General features: G+C 30.6%; 4 protein-coding genes across 4 annotated transcripts; 1 reads left to right on the top strand and 3 right to left on the bottom strand.

Moving 5' to 3' along the window:
* Window positions 1-220: 220 nt before the first annotated feature.
* On the bottom strand, window positions 221-3,692 carry HELRODRAFT_178496 (hypothetical protein; the record flags this gene model as incomplete). The annotated part of the gene is made up of 5 exons (XM_009026587.1): window positions 221-531; window positions 2,335-2,416; window positions 2,536-2,746; window positions 3,271-3,391; window positions 3,626-3,692. 5 exons carry the CDS (start codon window positions 3,690-3,692, stop codon window positions 221-223), a joined length of 792 nt encoding a protein of 263 aa, XP_009024835.1.
* A 3,358-nt stretch (window positions 3,693-7,050) lies between these two features.
* Window positions 7,051-8,768, bottom strand: HELRODRAFT_178497 (hypothetical protein; the record flags this gene model as incomplete). Its single annotated transcript, XM_009026588.1, has 5 exons — window positions 7,051-7,352; window positions 7,970-8,051; window positions 8,111-8,330; window positions 8,389-8,509; window positions 8,711-8,768. 5 exons carry the CDS (start codon window positions 8,766-8,768, stop codon window positions 7,051-7,053), a joined length of 783 nt encoding a protein of 260 aa, XP_009024836.1.
* A 1,615-nt stretch (window positions 8,769-10,383) lies between these two features.
* HELRODRAFT_193353 (hypothetical protein) lies at window positions 10,384-14,508 on the bottom strand (the record flags this gene model as incomplete). The annotated part of the gene is given in 9 exon segments (XM_009026589.1): window positions 10,384-11,158; window positions 11,191-11,695; window positions 11,715-11,956; window positions 12,074-12,253; window positions 12,645-12,702; window positions 13,036-13,132; window positions 13,299-13,596; window positions 14,167-14,318; window positions 14,451-14,508. 7 exon segments carry the CDS (start codon window positions 14,506-14,508, stop codon window positions 11,861-11,863), a joined length of 939 nt encoding a protein of 312 aa, XP_009024837.1. The 3' UTR covers window positions 10,384-11,158; window positions 11,191-11,695; window positions 11,715-11,860.
* A 1,062-nt stretch (window positions 14,509-15,570) lies between these two features.
* On the top strand, window positions 15,571-19,587 carry HELRODRAFT_178500 (hypothetical protein; the record flags this gene model as incomplete). Its single annotated transcript, XM_009026590.1, has 3 exons — window positions 15,571-15,623; window positions 17,938-18,082; window positions 19,168-19,587. 3 exons carry the CDS (start codon window positions 15,571-15,573, stop codon window positions 19,585-19,587), a joined length of 618 nt encoding a protein of 205 aa, XP_009024838.1.
* Window positions 19,588-19,800: the final 213 nt, after the last annotated feature.

Below are 19,800 nucleotides of genomic sequence, written 5' to 3' on the forward strand. Positions count from 1 at the left end.
ATTGTCCTAACTCTTTGTATTTTGCATTTGCTAATATCTACTAAAGCAGTTTTCAGTATGTTCGTTGACAATTTTCAAAGTTTATATTCAAAGCATAATCGTTCCTTTTCATTGCAAGCAATGCGATTCAAAAAACAAAGTGATGTTTTTTTGTTTAAGTTAACATTACCCTTTTTACATAAATAATATTTTGAACATTTCCTCGATCAAATTTTTATTTTTAAGCAGACTGATTGTTTTTGATGACACTAAATAGATCCCCGCTGCTGTAACCTTTGTTTCCTTCGTTTATGAGTTTCTTCAAAGTTTTTCTCACAATTTCTTCATTTTCATAAGGCGGTTCAGCGTTAATCATGATGAAAGCCACCACGTAATCGTTTAAAACTTTCAAATCTTGAAAATATTCAAAGTTGTAAACTTTTTCGATGACGTACCCAAGTTCGATGAGTTCTTGTTTGATCTTAAACGATTCAAGTTGAAGTTTTTTCGCAGTTTCTCTGTAAATATCGTTCAGGAAGTACGTGTTCACAGCTGTTGAATTGTAAAAACAGTTAATTTATTTAAGGTGAAGTTTTCAGTGCATAACTTTTTTTAGTGATAAATTTGAACAAACTAATAAATTAAACATGGATGCTTATGAGTATGTTGACATTTAAAAATTTCTGTTTCAACATGTTTCTGTTTCAGTATGCTTAATAAAGCAAAGTTCAATTTAAGATTACACTTGGTTTAAAAATTTCATTTGATGAGAAATTAATTTAATAAAATTAGCTCAACTGACTTAAAATAAAGTTATTATAAATTAAAAGAATATATATTTTTTAAAAGAGAAACTGAAAGTTGTTGCACATGGTATAAGAAGTGGGGAAGTAATGTTTCGACCTTGTTTTTTAAGAATCTCAATCACAATCTTTATTATAATTTGAGTGTATTTTTAAAATAAACCAGGTATGCATTAATATCTTTACAATGTCATTCATTCCTTCCATTGTTTTCTCGGTTCGCAAACAGGTACCGCATTCCATAGTTTCTATTTGTCTATCCAAGGCCCATGTTTCAGCTTTACGTAATGTTTTCTTATTCCATCAAATCCAACAGTGTCTTCCTGTGTCTTCCTCTTCTTTTCTCTTCCATATACACTTTGATAATGCTTTTAAACAAGGATTACCCTTTCAGCCCATTACCAACCCAATTTTTTTCCTTTCTTATGGTACTGAGAATCATTTTTTATTTTTTTTATCAACCAAAGAACGTTTATTTGTGTGATGTTCAGTCCAACTGATTTTTTTCATCCGTTTCCAAATCCACATTTCGAATGCCTCTAATCGTTTGATTTTTCAGCTTCTAGGTGTTACACTCCAAGCCAGAGTTTTCATCATTCATTTTTCAGCTTTTTGGATCATCTATTTTCATGAATTTTTTTGCAAAATATTTTTTTGCTATTGTTGTTTTTATCAAATATCTGTCATCTTCAGCAATCTCACTTTCAGGGTAGCAGAATTCTATGATTTGTTCGATCGGTTTCCGTAGACTTTTAACTTCATTTCATACTGTTCCATCATTTTATCCAGTCTATTCATGATGCTATGCAGTTTTTTAAGTCATCGTAACCATTGTTGGGTCATCTACAAAAATCAGAAATAACATAAATCTAACTATTATATTTTTTACTTCATTCTATTCGATTTTTTTTTATTAATTCATTTAAGTATGTATATTGAAAAAAAGAGTGGTGATGAAAGGCACTTCAGGCTTTTTTTTTATCTCCATTCTATTACGTTCTGAAAGTTTTTCATCAATTTGGATTCAGGTTCATATTTCCAATTGGTGTTCTGTCTCTTCAGTCAACGTATTTTCTGGCATTATTTTGACAAAGTCGTTTTTTTCTCCACTAGAGCCGGTATAACGTCTATTTTTCTTTCTGCTTTGCTTTGCATCATTTATCTCATTGCTGTTAATATTTCTTCATTTAGCAAACTTGGTTCATTATGTTTGTCTGTTTCCTACTGTATGCAGCTCTTCTGCATACTGTTTTTAACGTTTTTTGGTTTCAACTGATTTTAATTATTAACATTATCAATCAAATTTATGCTTCCAATTTCTTTGATACTAATAACTCCATTCTTTTGTGATTTTTTTTCTTTCGCAGTCGGTTTTCAACGAATACTTTTGTTATTCAGAAAAGTTTCATTTTTTATTATCAAATATTTTGCAATTGTATCATAACACGAATGGACTAAATATGTTAGGGATTGTTACAAGGTTGCTCAAAAAAGATGGATTCTTAATATTAATAAAGTTGTGAATGAAGTATCAAAATTGTAAAAAAAATACTTTCGTGTTTGTCTTTATTGTGCAAAATGAACAATTTCCCGTCTGGTGACAACCATTCATTGAAACATTTTTTGTACAATTTCTGTTTAATGTGTTTAAATCATTCATTGCCAACAATTAACGTTAATCAGTTGTTATCCGACATCATTTCTTGTAATACTAACTTATTAAAAAATTATCAAAAAGAGTTTTAATACTGACCATTCTTTCTGATTCATCAAAGAAGTATAAAACTTGAAACAAGAGAACCAGATCAGCTTTAGATTTAGGCCCTTCCCAAACTTGACCTTTAGTTTGGTGCACCTCAACAACAACATCGCTAGAAAGAAACTTTTTGACATTATCTTTTAATTCATTCAGACAAGAATCGTTTGTTTCAATAGCAGTGAAATGAACCAAATTTGGGGTCAACCTAAATACAGATTTTTTAAACATTTTAAAAATGAGCAGCATCTTTAGCACTCACTCCAACGGTTGGAGTGAGTGCTAAAAATTTTTTTGTAATTATATATTGAAGCACGTGATACAATTGTGTCGGATGCATAAAATATAAATTTGTAAGATGTTAGAAAAAACGCCGTTGAGCAACAATTTTGGGCACTAACATTTATATGTTCATAAAATGAGCTTGAATATGCAATGAACGTAAAAATAATGGCACCGTATTAATAATACATAAATACACACATGCGTAAGTGTTTCGATGTCGATTGCAAATGCTAAATTCAAAAATGAGACCAAAAATTTTTTGTAAACGTTTTTCACATTGCGTAATAATTAGCTAGTATGCCTGACACTGCTGTTGCAGTAACTTAGCTTGAATGCAAAAAGATCACCACTCATTGATCCAGGTTTGTTACATTTAATGTGTGTTTGTTTGTGATACTTCTGATGAAGAATCAAGAAAAAAATCGAAAAAAAATTTATATTACATACTTTTTCAAAAATGTCAAGTCATTGATTCCTGGACCAGGGCCCACCGATATGACGTGTCTGACATGCTCCAAATAACTTTTGTCCACCTGATCAAACACCTCCGCGTATATTTTGTTGACATCTTATTTATCAGTTAATTTATTGAACTTTATTTTCATGAACAAAACATGTTATTCTTTTCAAAGTTTTAAAATTAGCTTATAATTTGTTGAAATAATTAGGAAATTTATAATCTTTCAATAAAATAAAGTATACTTGAAAAAATAATTTGTCAAATATAATAACTGTTTTCAAGGAATTAAATAAATAAATTAAAAGTAAAAAAAATAGTTTTTAATAATGTTCAAACAATTACTTCCAAGTTTTCTAAATTCCTCGAATGCTTTAGCGTACGAAGGTTTCTGTTTCTCATTTGTTTCCATTATTTGTTGGAAGTTTAAATACACATTTAAACAAACTTTTTCAACTTTTAAATGCCTATAAATTCAGAATTGAAAATTTGCAAAAAATCGCAGATATTTATCTAGAGCTATCTATTTTTTTATCGTCTCGTCAACATATTCACTTCAAATTTATAAATGATAAACAACACCGATCTAGCGAGGAATTTGAACTGAACAAAGTTTTAACTTGTTATTAATTGTTGATGTGATATTTATTTGTTTTTCTAAGTTGCATGATTTTATTATTATTTTCAATAAAAAATAGCAACTTTGAAAATTTTTTTATTAATTTTTGGCCATTTTTTAAGTTGAAGAGCCAGTGCAAAAAGTCAGATTAACAAAAATAAGATATAGTAGTAGCAGTAGCAGTAGCAGTAATGCTGTTCTTGAGGCTATCCAGAGAGCATGCTGTCAGGCATGCTAGCACAGCTGATTCGTTGATTGATTGCTGTTCATACAACAATCAATGCCTGCTTTAAATTTGTTCATTGATTGTGCCTCAACAAGTTCATTTGATAATGTGTTTCAAGTATTTGTGACTCTATTGAATAAGTAGTTCTATCTGCCTCTATGTCTTGTTAACTCTTTAAAATATTTCAAACTGTGACCTCGCGTTTTGGTTTTGACTATGCTAAAACGATTATTTAAATCAACTTTATCCAAATAATGCATGATTTTAAACAACTGAATCAAATCTCCTCTTTTTCTTCATTCCACCTTCAATCCTATTTTTTATGACGATTTTCGTTAGTTAAGTTTCTTATAAATGGAATCAACTTTGTTGTTCTGTGTTGAACTCTTTAGATTACCCCGCTATCACCTTTTGGATCTAGGGACTAAACTGATACTGTAAATTCCAAGAGTGGACGAATAAAAGTTAGGTATAAATTACAAAGCCACTTATAATCAAATATCCCATATGATTTTTATTCGACTATGCATTTGCTTTGCTTTGTTTGATGCTGTAATGACTTGATTTTTCCATTTTATGTTATTTGAAAATCACTCCAAGATCTCTCTCGGATTCAAATTCAGCATGAAATATTATTCAATTTATGTATACAGTGGACATTTTTTATTACCAGATCCGTAGTGCATAACAGTGCATTTTTCAATGTTGAACCGTAGAAGCCAGTCTTGCGTGCGTTTAAGTGCCTCATTCAAATCAGATTGAAGTTGGACTACATCGTTATCTGACGATATTGCTCTCATGATTTTGGTATCATCTGCAAAGAGTTTTGTCATATTTTTCAGTTTCGTTGGTAAGTCTTTGACGTAGAGAATGAGGAGTAGAGGACCAATAACAGAGCCTTGAGGAACACCACTAAAAACTTCAGCCCAGTCAGAAATAGTTTCACCTTAAAAAATTCTTTGTCTTCTGTTTTTAAAAAACGAGTCAATCCATTTATACACTAATCCATTTATTCCATGAACATTTAATTTAGCTAATAATCTTTTGTGTGGAAAAGTATCAAATGCCTTGACAAAATCAAGCAGGACTGCATCCACTGGAATAGAATTATCCAAATTATAGAAAATAAAATCAAGAGTTTCAAGTAGATTGGTTGTGCATGATTTGCTTTTATCAAAACCATGTTGTTGTTTTACTATTATGTTATTCCTTAAAAGATGATCTTCTACACTTTTTTGAATTATACTTTCCATTATTTAACATGGAACAGATGTTTAAGAGTACTAGGGCGATAATTTGTTGCTACAATTTTCTATAAGATATCTATAAAAAAATTTATAATAGCTGTTCGTAGGTAATACAAAACAAAAAAAGAAATTATAATGAAAGAAAATGATTATAATAAGAGAAATTTTTTATATAAGTTCATAAATCTTATTCAAGACCAAATGCTATTAAATTATAAATCAAATTACAAGTTGAACATAAATCAAATTACAAGTTGAACTCAACAAATGAAAATAAAACTGAACTTTGTCTCCTTAGTTTCAACAGTATGAACTTATCTTTCGGTTGTCTTTTTAATCCGCATTCATACAAAAATAATCTAATTTATTCTTAAAATGATTTATACCATTTATGCGTTCATCTTATCACCCCACAAACAAGTTAAAATGAAAAGATCTTGCCTGCGTACAAATGTTTTCTGTCGTTACTTTTACAACTAGGAAATTTCAACTTTTATTATGTCCCAGCGTTCTAACAGAATCTTAACGTCGGAAAGTTTAAATATTCGTCTGCACTAACGAATCATTTTTTGCCGTTTTTAGAACCTTTAAATGCATTTCATCTTTTCAATCTATCAAGAAAACTCGCACACTTCACGCGTTTTTCAACACAAACCGCACAAGCGACTATAAAACAACAAAAAAGTTTTTTTTATATACAATTTAGAATCAACCCAGGATAAAATTTATCACCCGACTGAATAATAATATAACAACCAAAATCGGAACATTCATTATACAAAACTTTTAAATCTTTTAATTCATTCATCTTCACATTCTCGTAGAACAAGTGTTGAGATAGATTTTTAAAATCATGCATGGATTTACAGTTTTTGATGTTCAATGTTATGCTATTTGAGTTGCATTAGTAATTACCCAAAAAGAACTATTAGCCAAATAATTTTCCAACAACAAAATGTTTTAGATCAACATTTCCTTGATGAAGTTTTGTAAAGTTTTATACCAAATCTCATTAAACGAAGTCTGTGATTAAGACATAATTTTTTCAAACTTTCATCAATAACTTCAGTCTAAATATAAAATATTTTTGTGAGATATTCTCTGTCGGGTTCCTGTCCTGTGGAAACCGGTTAAATGACATCAGTGGCGGATCTAAACAGAAGGGGACAAAATTTTTAAAATGTTTAAATTTTTGGAAAATTTTGACTAAGAGCCAAGGCTTGTGGTAGTCTGACAAAACTTAGGCTTGGAACCTTTTTTTGGTTGTTTTCTTTTTACACAAAACAGTGTTTTTTCGTGCAAAAACTGAGTTTACTGACATTTAATAACAAAACTACTCACAACGGTTGGCACCCGGTCCCCTCTAGGCCTGCCCTTGATGAAATTACTTTTTATGAAACTTTTTCAATAATTTTTAATTTCATTGCAGTATAAATTAAATTGAACTTAAATTTAAATCAGTACAGTATATGATAATGAGTATTGGTTTTTTTTTAAATATTTGATAACCTTTAAACGTCCTTAAAAATAAATCAATATATTCAATAACTGTAAAATTTATATTTAATAAAAATAATCAATCGTGTTTACAAATAGGTAGGACAGCCGGCACTAAAAAGCTAATTTTCATCAGCCTTTTGATCTTTAAATTCAAAGTTTAAAGTTCGAAGTGGATGTCCTACGTCTTTCTGATGACGCTGAAAAGATCGCCGTATGTGTAGCCTTGTTTATTTTCATCGACGAGTTTCTTCAGGGCTTTCCTCACCATTTTGTCGTTTTCATAAGGAGGATCTGCAACCTTTACAATGAATGCAACAACGAGATCGTTCAGAAGTTTCAAATCGTGGTAATGTTCATAGTCGTAAACTTTATCAATAATGTATCCAAGCTTATTTAGTTCCTGTTTGATTATGAAGGACTCCACCTGAGGTTTCCGGCCTGTTTCTCGGTAGATGTCGTTCATGAAGTTGGTCGTAGTGGCTGTGAAGAATTGAAGAATTTTTTCAATAGATTATTGTTGTGCTTTTTTTGGTTTCAATAGAATTAAAATTATTATTCCATAATTATTCAAAATAATAGTTGTTAGTAGTATAGATTAACAAATGTTTTAATTTAAAATATATATACGTTCTACAAAATGATGAACTGTGGTTCTATTTCATATATATATATATATATATATATATATATATATATATATATATATATATATACATATACGTATGGTGCGTATGAAATGCAAAATAAGATTTTTGAACTTTTCATTGATAGCACCTTTGCAGAAATGTTATTTTGAAACTATAAAATGGGATAGATATTCATACATCAACATTTAAAATGTCCTAAAATATAGATTTTAATTAAAAAGATCACTTCAATGTTGACAAACTTTTGAAAAATCAAAGGTCAAAAGCATATTGTCTCAAAAGTATAAAATAAAATTTTAAAGTGGGTTAAGAAATTTAACTGTTGTAAGTATAGCGATTTTATTTTAAACAACATTTTCTTTAAAAGGGTTGTGTTATATTTAAAAGCAACATACTTTAATAAATGTTTTCAATAATCACATGCTATTGAAATAAATAATAATGACCTACTTCCATGTATGTCCTTGTTATTCATGATAAATAATTTTCCATCTGCTTTTAACCAATTGTTGAAACATTTTTTATATATATCCTGAGAAATATTTGAAAGTTTGAAATATCAAAAATAATTTTAATAGAACGCCAACTAACAATTCGTTCCTTCTTATTAAAATAGTATGTGGCATGAAACATGAGAACCAGATCAGCTTTGGCCTCTTCTGGACTGGGACCTGCCCAATACTGAGCACCCTTTTGATAGATCTTAATGTTCACATCCCTTGGAAGAAACTTCTCAACGTTTTTAGACAATTCGCCTAAGCATGATTCATCAGTTTCGATTGCAGTGAAATGTTTCAAATTAGGAGTCAATCTTGTTTAAAGAAATAAATATAATAAATAATTTGATGTTATTTGAGAATAATGAATACTTTTTCAAGAAAGCCAGATCATTGAATCCCGGTCCGGGTCCTATCGATATGACGTGTTGAACATTTTCTAAATAACTTTTATCCACTTCATCAAACATTTTTTCGTAAACTTCACTAACATCTGCAATAATCAATTTTTAAACTTCAATTATTACAAATTATAATTGAATATGATGTAGCCATGCTCCTTCTTGAAATATTTTGTAATCAAAATGTTGTTTTAAAGGCTTGATACTTAAATTATTTTTAAACTTCTGTTGGCATATAAATTTAAAAAGTTTTGTTATTATAAAATAATTAGGAAAATAAATTTTAATATTACTTCCAAGTTTTCTGATTTCTGAAAAAGCTTCGGTATAAGAAGTTATCCCAGTCTCCATTATAAAATTATGTTTTTAAAAATTTAGTAATTAAAAACAAATGGAGTATTTTGAATATTTGTACAACAAGTGCTTTCAAGTTATTATTATTGACATATTTATCCGAATGTCATTATTTTATCAAAGTCCATAGGTTCATCAAGATCCTCAGTGGTCCAAGTGATTTTTATTTTGCTATCTTAATTATTTGTTAAAACATTCAAATATTTATTCATTTTTATATTTATTTTACACATACGTATATAAACACACACTCACACACTGACTAACGGATACGCGCGCGCACACACACACACACACACACACACACACACACACACACACATCATACAAACACACACACTCACAGAATATATGGGCTTTTGCGTTCTAAATGCATTTCCGAGAGTTGCATAGGATAATTAGCATACTGGGATAAGAACTAATTAGCATATGTGCTGCAAAGTTGCAATTAGCATATTTTCTGCTAAGGGATAAAGAAATATGCCCTATTATTATGCTATCTGAATCCATCGTTGATACACCACTCCTTACATACACTTAGATACGCAACAGAAAACTACTAGATTAGTCACCATATTGTAATTATTTTTGTTTGTTCTCCGAAGTCGGGATTTGTTATTTAATTTTTTGGCAAAATCCTAAGACAGTGCCTACAATGTAATTGAAAACACATTATAAATGCGGGAAATATGTATGAAAAAGAGTGCACATAAACAACGACCAATGAGATAACTAGAAAAGGGAACGCAACACAGCTGTAACTTAATGAATGAACGAAAATACGGAGCTATCGAAGTGTTAATGTCACGAATATAAAATATCAATTAATCGATTGCAGGCGGGAATATAAATTAGTATTTATATAAATTAAATTTTTGGACAAAAAGATTTTATACATTTTATTCTCTTTTACCATCTCAAAATTTGTATTTTTTACATTAAATAATACCAAACAAATGTACTAATAAAAATAATTATAAAAAATTGAAATTAAGAAAAAAAAAATTAAGGTATCATAGTCCCTAGCATATGTTGCATTTCTGTCTAACATGTGCAACGTGTCATATCTGTTGGACCAGAACCTGGAATCAATAATTTAAACTTCTTGACAAAGTAAACATTCATGAAAATATTTTGTTGATGTTCGATTTTTTGAAGGTGTTTCTCCCCAAGCAGATTGACTCCAAACTTGACTGACTTCACCGCCGTTGAGATAAATAAATCTTGTTTGGATGAATTATCAGATAATTTAAAAAAGTTTCTTCCCAGCAATGTAAACGTGAAAATTCACTTTGGGGCTGCCCAACATTGGAGAGGTCCTGAGCCAGGGAAGTCCAAAGCTGATCTGGTCCTCATGTTTCACGCCTTGTATTATTTCAACGAGGATGAACGAAACGCTGGTTGAAATATCTAAGTTTAATAAAAATCAGATTTATTCATCTGGATAAATTTTTAACATAACTACAATTTTGTCTAGTTTACATTCAAAAAATGTTTCAATGAATGGTTGAAGCCAGATGGCAAATTATTTATCATGAATAATAATGACATATATGAAAGTAAGTATGAATGAAGTAAGTATGAAGTAAGTATGAATCTTTTGTTCAGTAACTTTGAAAGATAAATAAGTAAAAGCATCTATTATGGAGACGCACTATTTTTATTTGTTGAAATGAAAAGAACAGAAAACATTCAAGACAATTCCTTTAGTATAAATAGTAGGCCTACGTAATTAATATCTTCCCACAATATTGGTGTTTGCATCCATATTCAACACTAAACTCTTGTGAAAATATTCTCAAGATATGTACAGAACGTTAAAGTTTGATTAAAAAAATCTCTTTTCATCTCAAATCAATCACTCATTGAAACACATTTTAACAATTTTTGAAAATCTAAATAAATCTGTTAACCACACAAAACGTGCGCATGCTCACCAACGTTCGCCAACAGGCGCTGCAACCTGCTTCTTGAACGACATCTACCGAGAGGCAGGCGGAAAACTTCAAGTGGAGTCCCACGTACTCAAGCAGGGAATAATTAAGCTTGGATACATCATTGATAAAGTTTACAGCTTTGAATATTGCTACGATTTGAAGTCAATAAATGATCTTGTCTTAGCGTTCATCATGATGAATGGCAGCATATCTGATGGCAAGGAGGAGATTGTGAGGATAACATTGAAGAAGCTCATCGAGGCAGGCAACAGAGGCTATACGAGTGGCCAACTGTTCAGTGCCTTCAAGGGAAAATAATTCATGCACGCTTTAAAGTTCAATCTTTCATCTAGCCTACCTCTGTATAATCTTTATGAAAGTTGCTTCATTTAATTTATTGTTGAATGTGTCATAAAAACAAATATTTGTTATATTATAACAAAGTATATTTATATTTAACAAATTATTTTAATATATTAGTTAATTATGGTTTTAAAAATATATAATTTTATATTTCAGGGATAGTGTTTAAAATTAAGGAATCAATCATATCAGTACTTATTTGTGATGATGATTAACATTTTAAGCTCAATGAACCAAATTTTTATATTTATTGTCATTATTTTTTTAATTTTTATTCATGAACAAACATCGGTGAGAGCAAACCGTTTGATTTTATAAGCCGCATTTACTATTTAACTATAAATACGTAATTAAATGATGTAATATTATATTAAATCATATTAGTTAGCTGCATTAAATCGTATATTTACCTATATTTTTAAAACATTAGAATACATACCCTACGGTTTCAAGTCTAAGATTTGTAAAAAAAAATACCACAGACAATCTGCTCGTTAATATTTATTCACTTGACGATACCAAAAACCACTGTAATGTTTGAAGCATGAAAATTTATGTAGGCAAGTAGAATATTACACGTCTAAATTACCTAACTAGCTAAATTACTGGTGAATTTAATATATAGCATCCGTCATGTTTTAAATCGAAGTAAAAAAATAAATATTTGCTCATGAATGGTGTCAACATTTTCTATTCATTAAGGCGTTTTAAATATAAAAATACATAAAAAAAACAAAGTAAAACTTTTGTATGAAAATGAAATTTTTATAATGAACAACTAAAATAAACTTATGTCTTTTGTTCAAATTCATTTACATGGCCACTACCGTTATAGCAAGTTATGGCTCGGTTAGCAACTGCTGATTTATTTTTCAAATGAATCATCTGTAAGAAATAAAATCTACCGTTGAATATATGTTATAATATATGAAAAATATTGGAAAATCTATGCTAATATTATTTTTTAAATGTAAAAATGAGTAAACATGAATGAAATCTGACCATGAGAAGCCCTACTGTCACACCAATGGCGAGCCCTCCAAGAACATCTGTCGCATGGTGACGGTGGTCAGAAACGCGCGAGACAGCAGCGTAGAATGCCACCAGTAGGATGTAAGATTGCGTGACTATTCTCGCCAGTCTAACAAACTTGTTGCAGTTTTTCAAGTTCTGCAAGTATATCTGGAATGTACAGTACAATTCATTGCTAATAAATCTAGAATGAATTATTCTTTGCGATTAAATAGTGCAACAGAAATTTCAACGTATCGCTCGCTTTTAAAATATTATTAGCGATGCTTCATTCGATTGAGTAAGTTTTAATTCAATACCTTTTATATTAGTGAAAATATAAACATTTATTTTTAAAAATTGCAAAATAAAAAGTAAGTAACATACAGAATAAATTTTTAAAAGTATTTTATTTCTTATTAACGTTCATTCTATTAACCAACTACTAAATCTTAATCCAGCAACTCAACAAAAAAGGAAAAAAAAACTATTTTACGCAATTTCTGAAATTTTAAAACAACAAACAATAAAACAAATTTAAGAATAAAAAATGAAAACCAACGGCAATAAAGACAGCAGAGTATATGGCCAGAGCAGCATGTCCTGATGGGAAGGATGTCCTGCAAAGTTCAGCCGTCGGTACATTCGTTCATTTTAATTTCATTTTAAATTGTGCTCATGGTTAAATTTGTATAAATGCATATTATTATATAGCGAAGTGATTTACGGTGATGTGTTTACATGGTCGCCAAACGATTTCAATCTACGTCTACATAAGTGAGGTCAGATACATATATCTAAACAACGGCACATTAACAAGAGCAGTTAATAACAAAAACAGGATTGAAGTTGGGTGATTCAAAAGAAACTGATTACTAAAGGTATTGGGTTGAAAAGTGCTGGAGTTGAAAGATCGCAGAGCGCCAACAAAAAAATGTTCAATGAAGCAAAACTTGATTTCTCGCCTGGCATCAATAATCGTCATGGTCCTTGAGTCCTCACTCTCGCATTCATAGTTGTCGACGTAGATATGTTTTGTAGCAACAGTTCCTGGGTGGATTTCATCGAAAGTTTTCAACATAAAATTAAGCAATGATAACTCAAGCATGGGTTACACGATAAACACGTGTACTTCCTCTCGGTCCTAACATTACATTTTATAATGATTCGTTGAAAAATATTATAATTGTTTCCCAAAGGCATGGATGCAGCTAACCATCACACGTGAAGTTCCGACTGAGATAGATGGGCTTGCAGACGTCGATGAAGGAAGGGCGGGGGCGGCCGACGGTGAACTTGGTGATGAAAACTAACGAGAAGATGAAGCAGTGGCCGTAGATGTAGCAGAACGTCAGGTGGCCGAACGTTTGTAACGTCGACACGATGTAACGTTTCTGCGCTGCTTTCAAGTCAGATTTGTTGGAGTCACTTTGAAGGTGCCTGTGATTTATCACGAGCTGTTGTTTGTGATCTTTGTAAGACAGATATCCTTGGATGGCTTCACAAAATATTGCCTGGTTAAGAAAAATCTTTCACTGTTTATTTTATGCCAACTTATGCTATCGAAAAGTTTTTATGAACATCAAAAAATTTAATATTTTAAATAACAAACAGTAGATAATTTTGCGTATATACTGTTTGAGTAATTATTTCAATTTTGTCTGTTATATGCATGATACGTTAGTTTCCTGAAGTCAATACGTGAAAAGATGCAATGTTATAAAACAATTGTATAGACATTTATAATAATTTTAAAACTTAAAAATGACAACATTGCACTAAATATTTTACATTGAGTTATACTGATTGTTTAGCGTATAAAATTTGACCAAAGTTTAAGGTTTGAAAATTATATTTTAATTTAATTAAAAATGAAAACTCCGGTACCCTAAACTTCATTTTCCCGTCAGCAACAAACTCACGAAACTGTTGAAATGTCTAGTTCATATCAACAAATACAAAAAACTTAGACGGAGTTAAAAGAAATTATAAAAAAGGAAGCACGTTAATAATTCAAAATTGGTAATTCAAAAAATGAGACTTTTCGAAAAAAATTCAATGAAACCCATCAAATGCATAAATACCACAGTGAAGAAAGGAAGGAAGACGAACATGGCGAGCATGCGGTTAGTGAAGCTGTCAGGTTTCTGCGGAAGACGGATTGATTCATCTCCGCAGAAGAATCCTTCAATCTTGGGCTGGATGAATAAGGAGAGGATGCTGCCAGGTAGAATTGCTGCACATTCGAATCAATTTACGTTTCATTTGAATTGAAATGAAAACTATTAAAATGTCTGCCATTACGAAATTTTTATATTTTTTGGAATAAATGTTTGATAAAAGATTTGAAAAAGTTTGAAACACCGACCTAAAACGACCGCCAACAAGGCAGGCAGCACTGTCAACAGTAAAATGAAAAAGTTCATCGTGGACAGAACCACTCATCAAAATTTTAATTCGAGATTTCTTTTTGAGACGCCTATATAACAAGGTCTGTTTATTTTTTCTTGTCTATATATAATTACTAAAAATAAATAGAAACACACACAGACACACACCACACACACACACACACACACACACACATATATATATATATACATATATATATATATATATATATATATATATATATATATATATATATATATATATATATATATATATATATACAGACTGCCGTATATACAGTTATAAAAAAATATCACCGCATTTTTCGCATTGTTGAGTGTGTAATTAAGTCAATAAAAAATGGTGCAATAAAAAATCATCTAATGGATTCCCACCAAATAAAAATAACGAGGGAAATGATAAACTCAAATACTAAAGTGTTATTTTACAATTATAATATAAGCAATTTGAGAATGGCAGAGGCTTTATTAAAAAAAATAGAAAACCCTGTAAGAAACATCCAACAACAGGCTGTAACGATCTTACCAACAAAGAAATTATTCACACAAAGAAACTGTGGAACTTTGCTAAAAATACTATAAATACCAGATGAGCTACATAATACAATATCACAAACTCTATTACACTGATGATGGTGAAGGTAACCAAAAAAAGCTATTATGTTAATGTTTATATGAAAAACGTGGTCTAAAATAATTAGAAATTTTATTATTAATTTGAGTAAATTGAATAATATCGATAAAATAATTCTACAAAAAATTGAAAAACTTAGTTACAAATTCAAGAATGAGAAAAATGCGGTGATATATATATATATATATATATATATATATATATATATATATATATATATATATTTACAATACTCTATAAATTCTACCAAATGTTTGGCGTTAATATGTTCGGTAAAATTTATAGAATATTGTAAAAATTATGGTCTATTACCAACATATATATATATATATATATATATATATATATATATATATGTATATATATATATATAATATATCTGTTCAGATCTGTTCAGTTGAAATGTCAGACAAGTTAGAACAGATCTTGTTCAATGTGTTAAAATGGAACTATTACGAATGCTTTTGTTCTTTGGCCTGATGATTGCAAGGGTCACGTAAGGTTTCAACAGAACCGTGTTTCTTTCGTAAACATTCAATGTGCACATTTATGACGTTGTCGATCTTTGGCTAATTTGCAGTAAGAAATAGTCTGATAATTCATTATTTAGGAGCATGCTTTTCAGCATTTTACTTGGATGACTTTAAATAGGGTGTGTGTGTGCTTGTTGGCATTAATCAATTTAAAGTTTGTTATTTCAATTTTTTGGAAATTGTTAAATTTGAAATCAAATCACAACAAATATCTGCATATCTGGATGTCGAATTTTTGTTTACAAGTATTCCCATCAATGACGCACTTGATATTATCAAAAATAGTCTCTATCACCCAGATATGGTCCCATTAAAAATACCAAAAACACATCTCAAATCTCTTCTCAGAATCTGCACTACCGAAGCACCTTTCTACAACCCCACGGACAAGCTATACAAGCAAATTGACGGTGTAGTCATGGGCTCACCCACTCGGTGACCTGTTCGCCAATTTCTTTTTAAAACATTTTGTGAACCAAACATTTATAGACATTCTGGAATTAAAAACAAATATTTGTGCCAGATATTTTGACTATATCTTCGTTGCATACGATAATTCGGCGCAAGTCAACCAACTACTAGCAACCCTGAACCAATCAAAATTGAATCTCACCATCAAGCACAAAAATGAAAATTCATTGCCATTTCTGGATGTTTTGGTAACGCATGACGAATGAAGATTTACAACTGCCGCTTACGCCAAAGCAAAAAATAAAAATATATGTTTAAATAGGTTATGCGAATGCACGGAACAAATCAAAATAAGTACAACTCATATTAACCTTCATCATCATCAGTACAAATAAATCCTTTGTGAACCGTGCATTCACGCATTTGTAGGGGATTAAATGTATATAGTCATATAGTATATAGACATTATAAACAATTTACATTTTTAATTAGTTTTATTAAATTTAATATCTATGTTTTAATTTATTACTACTACTACTACTACTTTGCTTCACTTTTCCTCTTCTCATGTTACGTTTGTTTAGTTGATAAAATAAAAATATTTTTATTCTTCTTAAATTGTCCGATTTATAATCCGACAACAAAAGCGAAATAATATTAAATCGAACATTCCTTAACACTTTCATCTCCAACTGAAGATCGCAATACGGAGATGAAAAAAATACTAATCTACTAGTAAGCAATGGTTACAAAACATCATCCATTAAGAACACCATTCAACAAAGACTACAGCAAGATAGTAATATATTCAAAAACAAAAACGACAACGGCCTAATCTTATAATACAGAAATCATACGTCAACATAAAATTCAAGTCGTCTTCAAACAAAACAAAGAAATGTTACACCAATCAATGATACTAATAAAATAAAACTCAGGATATACCACAATAATTGTAAAACATCATTGTAAGATATCACAATTGGTCTTGAAAACCATGAAATATATGAATTTAAATGCCCTTTTGACGGCTGTGCTGTGCGCGTCAACAACATTCATATATTGATGTTACGACCACTTCACTATCAACAAGTCTCACAATGCATGCACAAAGAGGAGCCATCAAATCTCACTTGCAATCAATACATGCAACTGCAATTACCCGCCAAATTCTTAACAACGACACAGAAATGTTTTACCAAAATACCATACAATACATCTAAAAATTGCAGAAGCTGTCCTAACAGATATCAATAAACCCCAAATAAAACCCAAATAATGTTACAACAAAGAATGATAACATCATTGCCAACTCGACGCCTTAATACTAACTAACTTCAATAACAATAAAGAACAAAGGAATGACAAAACCAAGATAAAGAAAACGATACCAAGTAACCCTTAGATTACCAACGGGGTCAATTTGACCCATTATCAATTTTAGCACTGAATAAAATAGAAAGTTTTCATTATTATTTTAAATCGTTTTACGACTTTTCCTAAATGTTCAAGATGTGTTTATTTCACTAAAAAACTTTTTGCCTAGTTAATTTTTACAGGCGCTATGACAAATGTAGCATGTTTTACCAGCCGGGTCATTTTGACCCTGACCATTTTTTCTCAAAAAATATACTTTTATCTTGTATAATAAATGAGTAGGAACAGATTTATACAACTATTAGAAGCTATCAAATTTACCAGTCAAGAAAATTTTTTTTACAGGTGAGTGGAGATCCATCAAATTTAAGAACAATAAAATACAGAAAATTTTAATAAAATACTAAAACATACTAACCCTGATGTGACTATGATTTTCAATTCTTTTGATAATGTCAATTAAGTTAAGGTGGGTCTGTCAAACATTAGATCTTTGGGTCCAAATGTTGATAATATTCATGGGTTGTTCAATGATGGCTTAGATGTTTCGATGGTTACAGAAATTTGGCATAAATCATCTGATAGTATTTGTCTCAGTTTGGCAAAGCCCCGTAATTTCAGTTTTTTGGGCCAAGTTAGGTTAAATGATCCTGCGCACGGTGGTTTGGTAACGTATTTTAGAAACCACTTTAAATTTGTAAAAAAATCAATTGCCAGTGAACAAACAAGGAATTAACCAAGTAGAGTAGACACAGTATATATATATATTTATTTGAGCATCTGGCCACATACACAACGTATCATTTCGAACAACGAAGATGGTATAGGAATACTGAAATAAGTTTTTTTGTTCTATCTATCATGCATAAAATAAACAAAAATTTTGGTTTAGAACTCAAAAAACTTAAGAATGATTTACGATCAACCGAAAATTACCTTGAAAAATCGAAAAGCTAACTAACGCGGAACATGCTGTGATTTTCATCAATAATTGTATTTTTGACAGTATATATATATATATATATATATATATATATATATATATATATATATATATATATATATATATATATATATATATATATATATATATATATATATATATATATATATATATATATATATATATATATATATATATATATATATATATATATATTGTCGGAAATTTGCAACTGGAAGTGAGGTAATCTCTTCCTCTATCTTTCTCAGGGAATTTTTTTTATGGTCCGACAATAATTTTTTTTGTATATTTTTATCGTGAGTTCGACCAGTCCTGTGTGGCACTGGGCTTTTTCGAATTATATGATTTTACTGAGTAACACACGAACGCATAAAAATATTCGATAACAATTTTATTAATCGATGGAAGTAAATGAAAAGGAATTGAACTAAATGAACTCTAGAATAATGGAAAAAAAATAATGTCAATGAACAAACTGGGATACAGGAATTAGAACTTCTTCTTGTTGGGTCTTCGACTTGGGATATGTTTCTTGCCGTTTAATCGTACAACCTCGACGTGTGTGACCGATGATGGTGTCGATACAACTCCGAGAAATAAATAAAATGAATGCAGAAAAATTACAAAAATCGGAGCCTATGGAAATTCCAAGCTGCGTGCGAAACTATACCAATGAGTATAGAATCCAGCAAAGAACCCTAGGTCCATAAATAGCACAAAAAAAACAAAACAACGAGGCGGATTCGTTTTCACAGAATCCAAGGCCTGTTTTCACTGGGCTTGTCAGTCAGTCGGTCGGCTTTCGCACAACCCTGGCCTGTTTTCACTGGGCTGTCAAGTCTGGTTGGCTTTCGCACAACCAAGGGCCTATTTTCACTGGGCCTGTCAGTCAGTCGGTTGGCTTTCGCACAACCCTGGCCTGTTTTCACTGGGCCGTCGAGTCTGGTCGGCTTTCGCACAACCAAGGGCCTGTTTTCACTTGGCCTGTCTGTCAGTCGGTCGGCTTTCGCACAACCCTGGCCTGTTTTCACTGGGCCGTCGAGTCTGGTCGGCTTTCGCACAACCAACACAAAACAACAAGAGTCAGAACAACACTGGAAACAAATTGTGTGACTTTAGTACGCGTGCAAAACTATGCCAATGAGCGTAGAGTCTCGTACCAAATCCACTTTTGAGAACTTAAGACGTTTCTGAAACTATGCCAATGAGCATAGAATCACGAATTAAGTCTCTTAGATACCAGAATAGGCACTGATTACTCGAAGCTGCCTAACTGAATTCTGACAATATATATATATATATATATATATATATATACACATCGTTTTAAACAGTCGTATGGACGGTTGATATTGTCGTTTCGTCAGTTAATTTTGGTGTTTTCGTCG

The sequence above is a fragment of the Helobdella robusta genome (genome assembly GCF_000326865.2).
Source record: "Helobdella robusta unplaced genomic scaffold HELROscaffold_48, whole genome shotgun sequence".
Lineage (NCBI taxonomy): Eukaryota > Metazoa > Annelida > Clitellata > Rhynchobdellida > Glossiphoniidae > Helobdella > Helobdella robusta.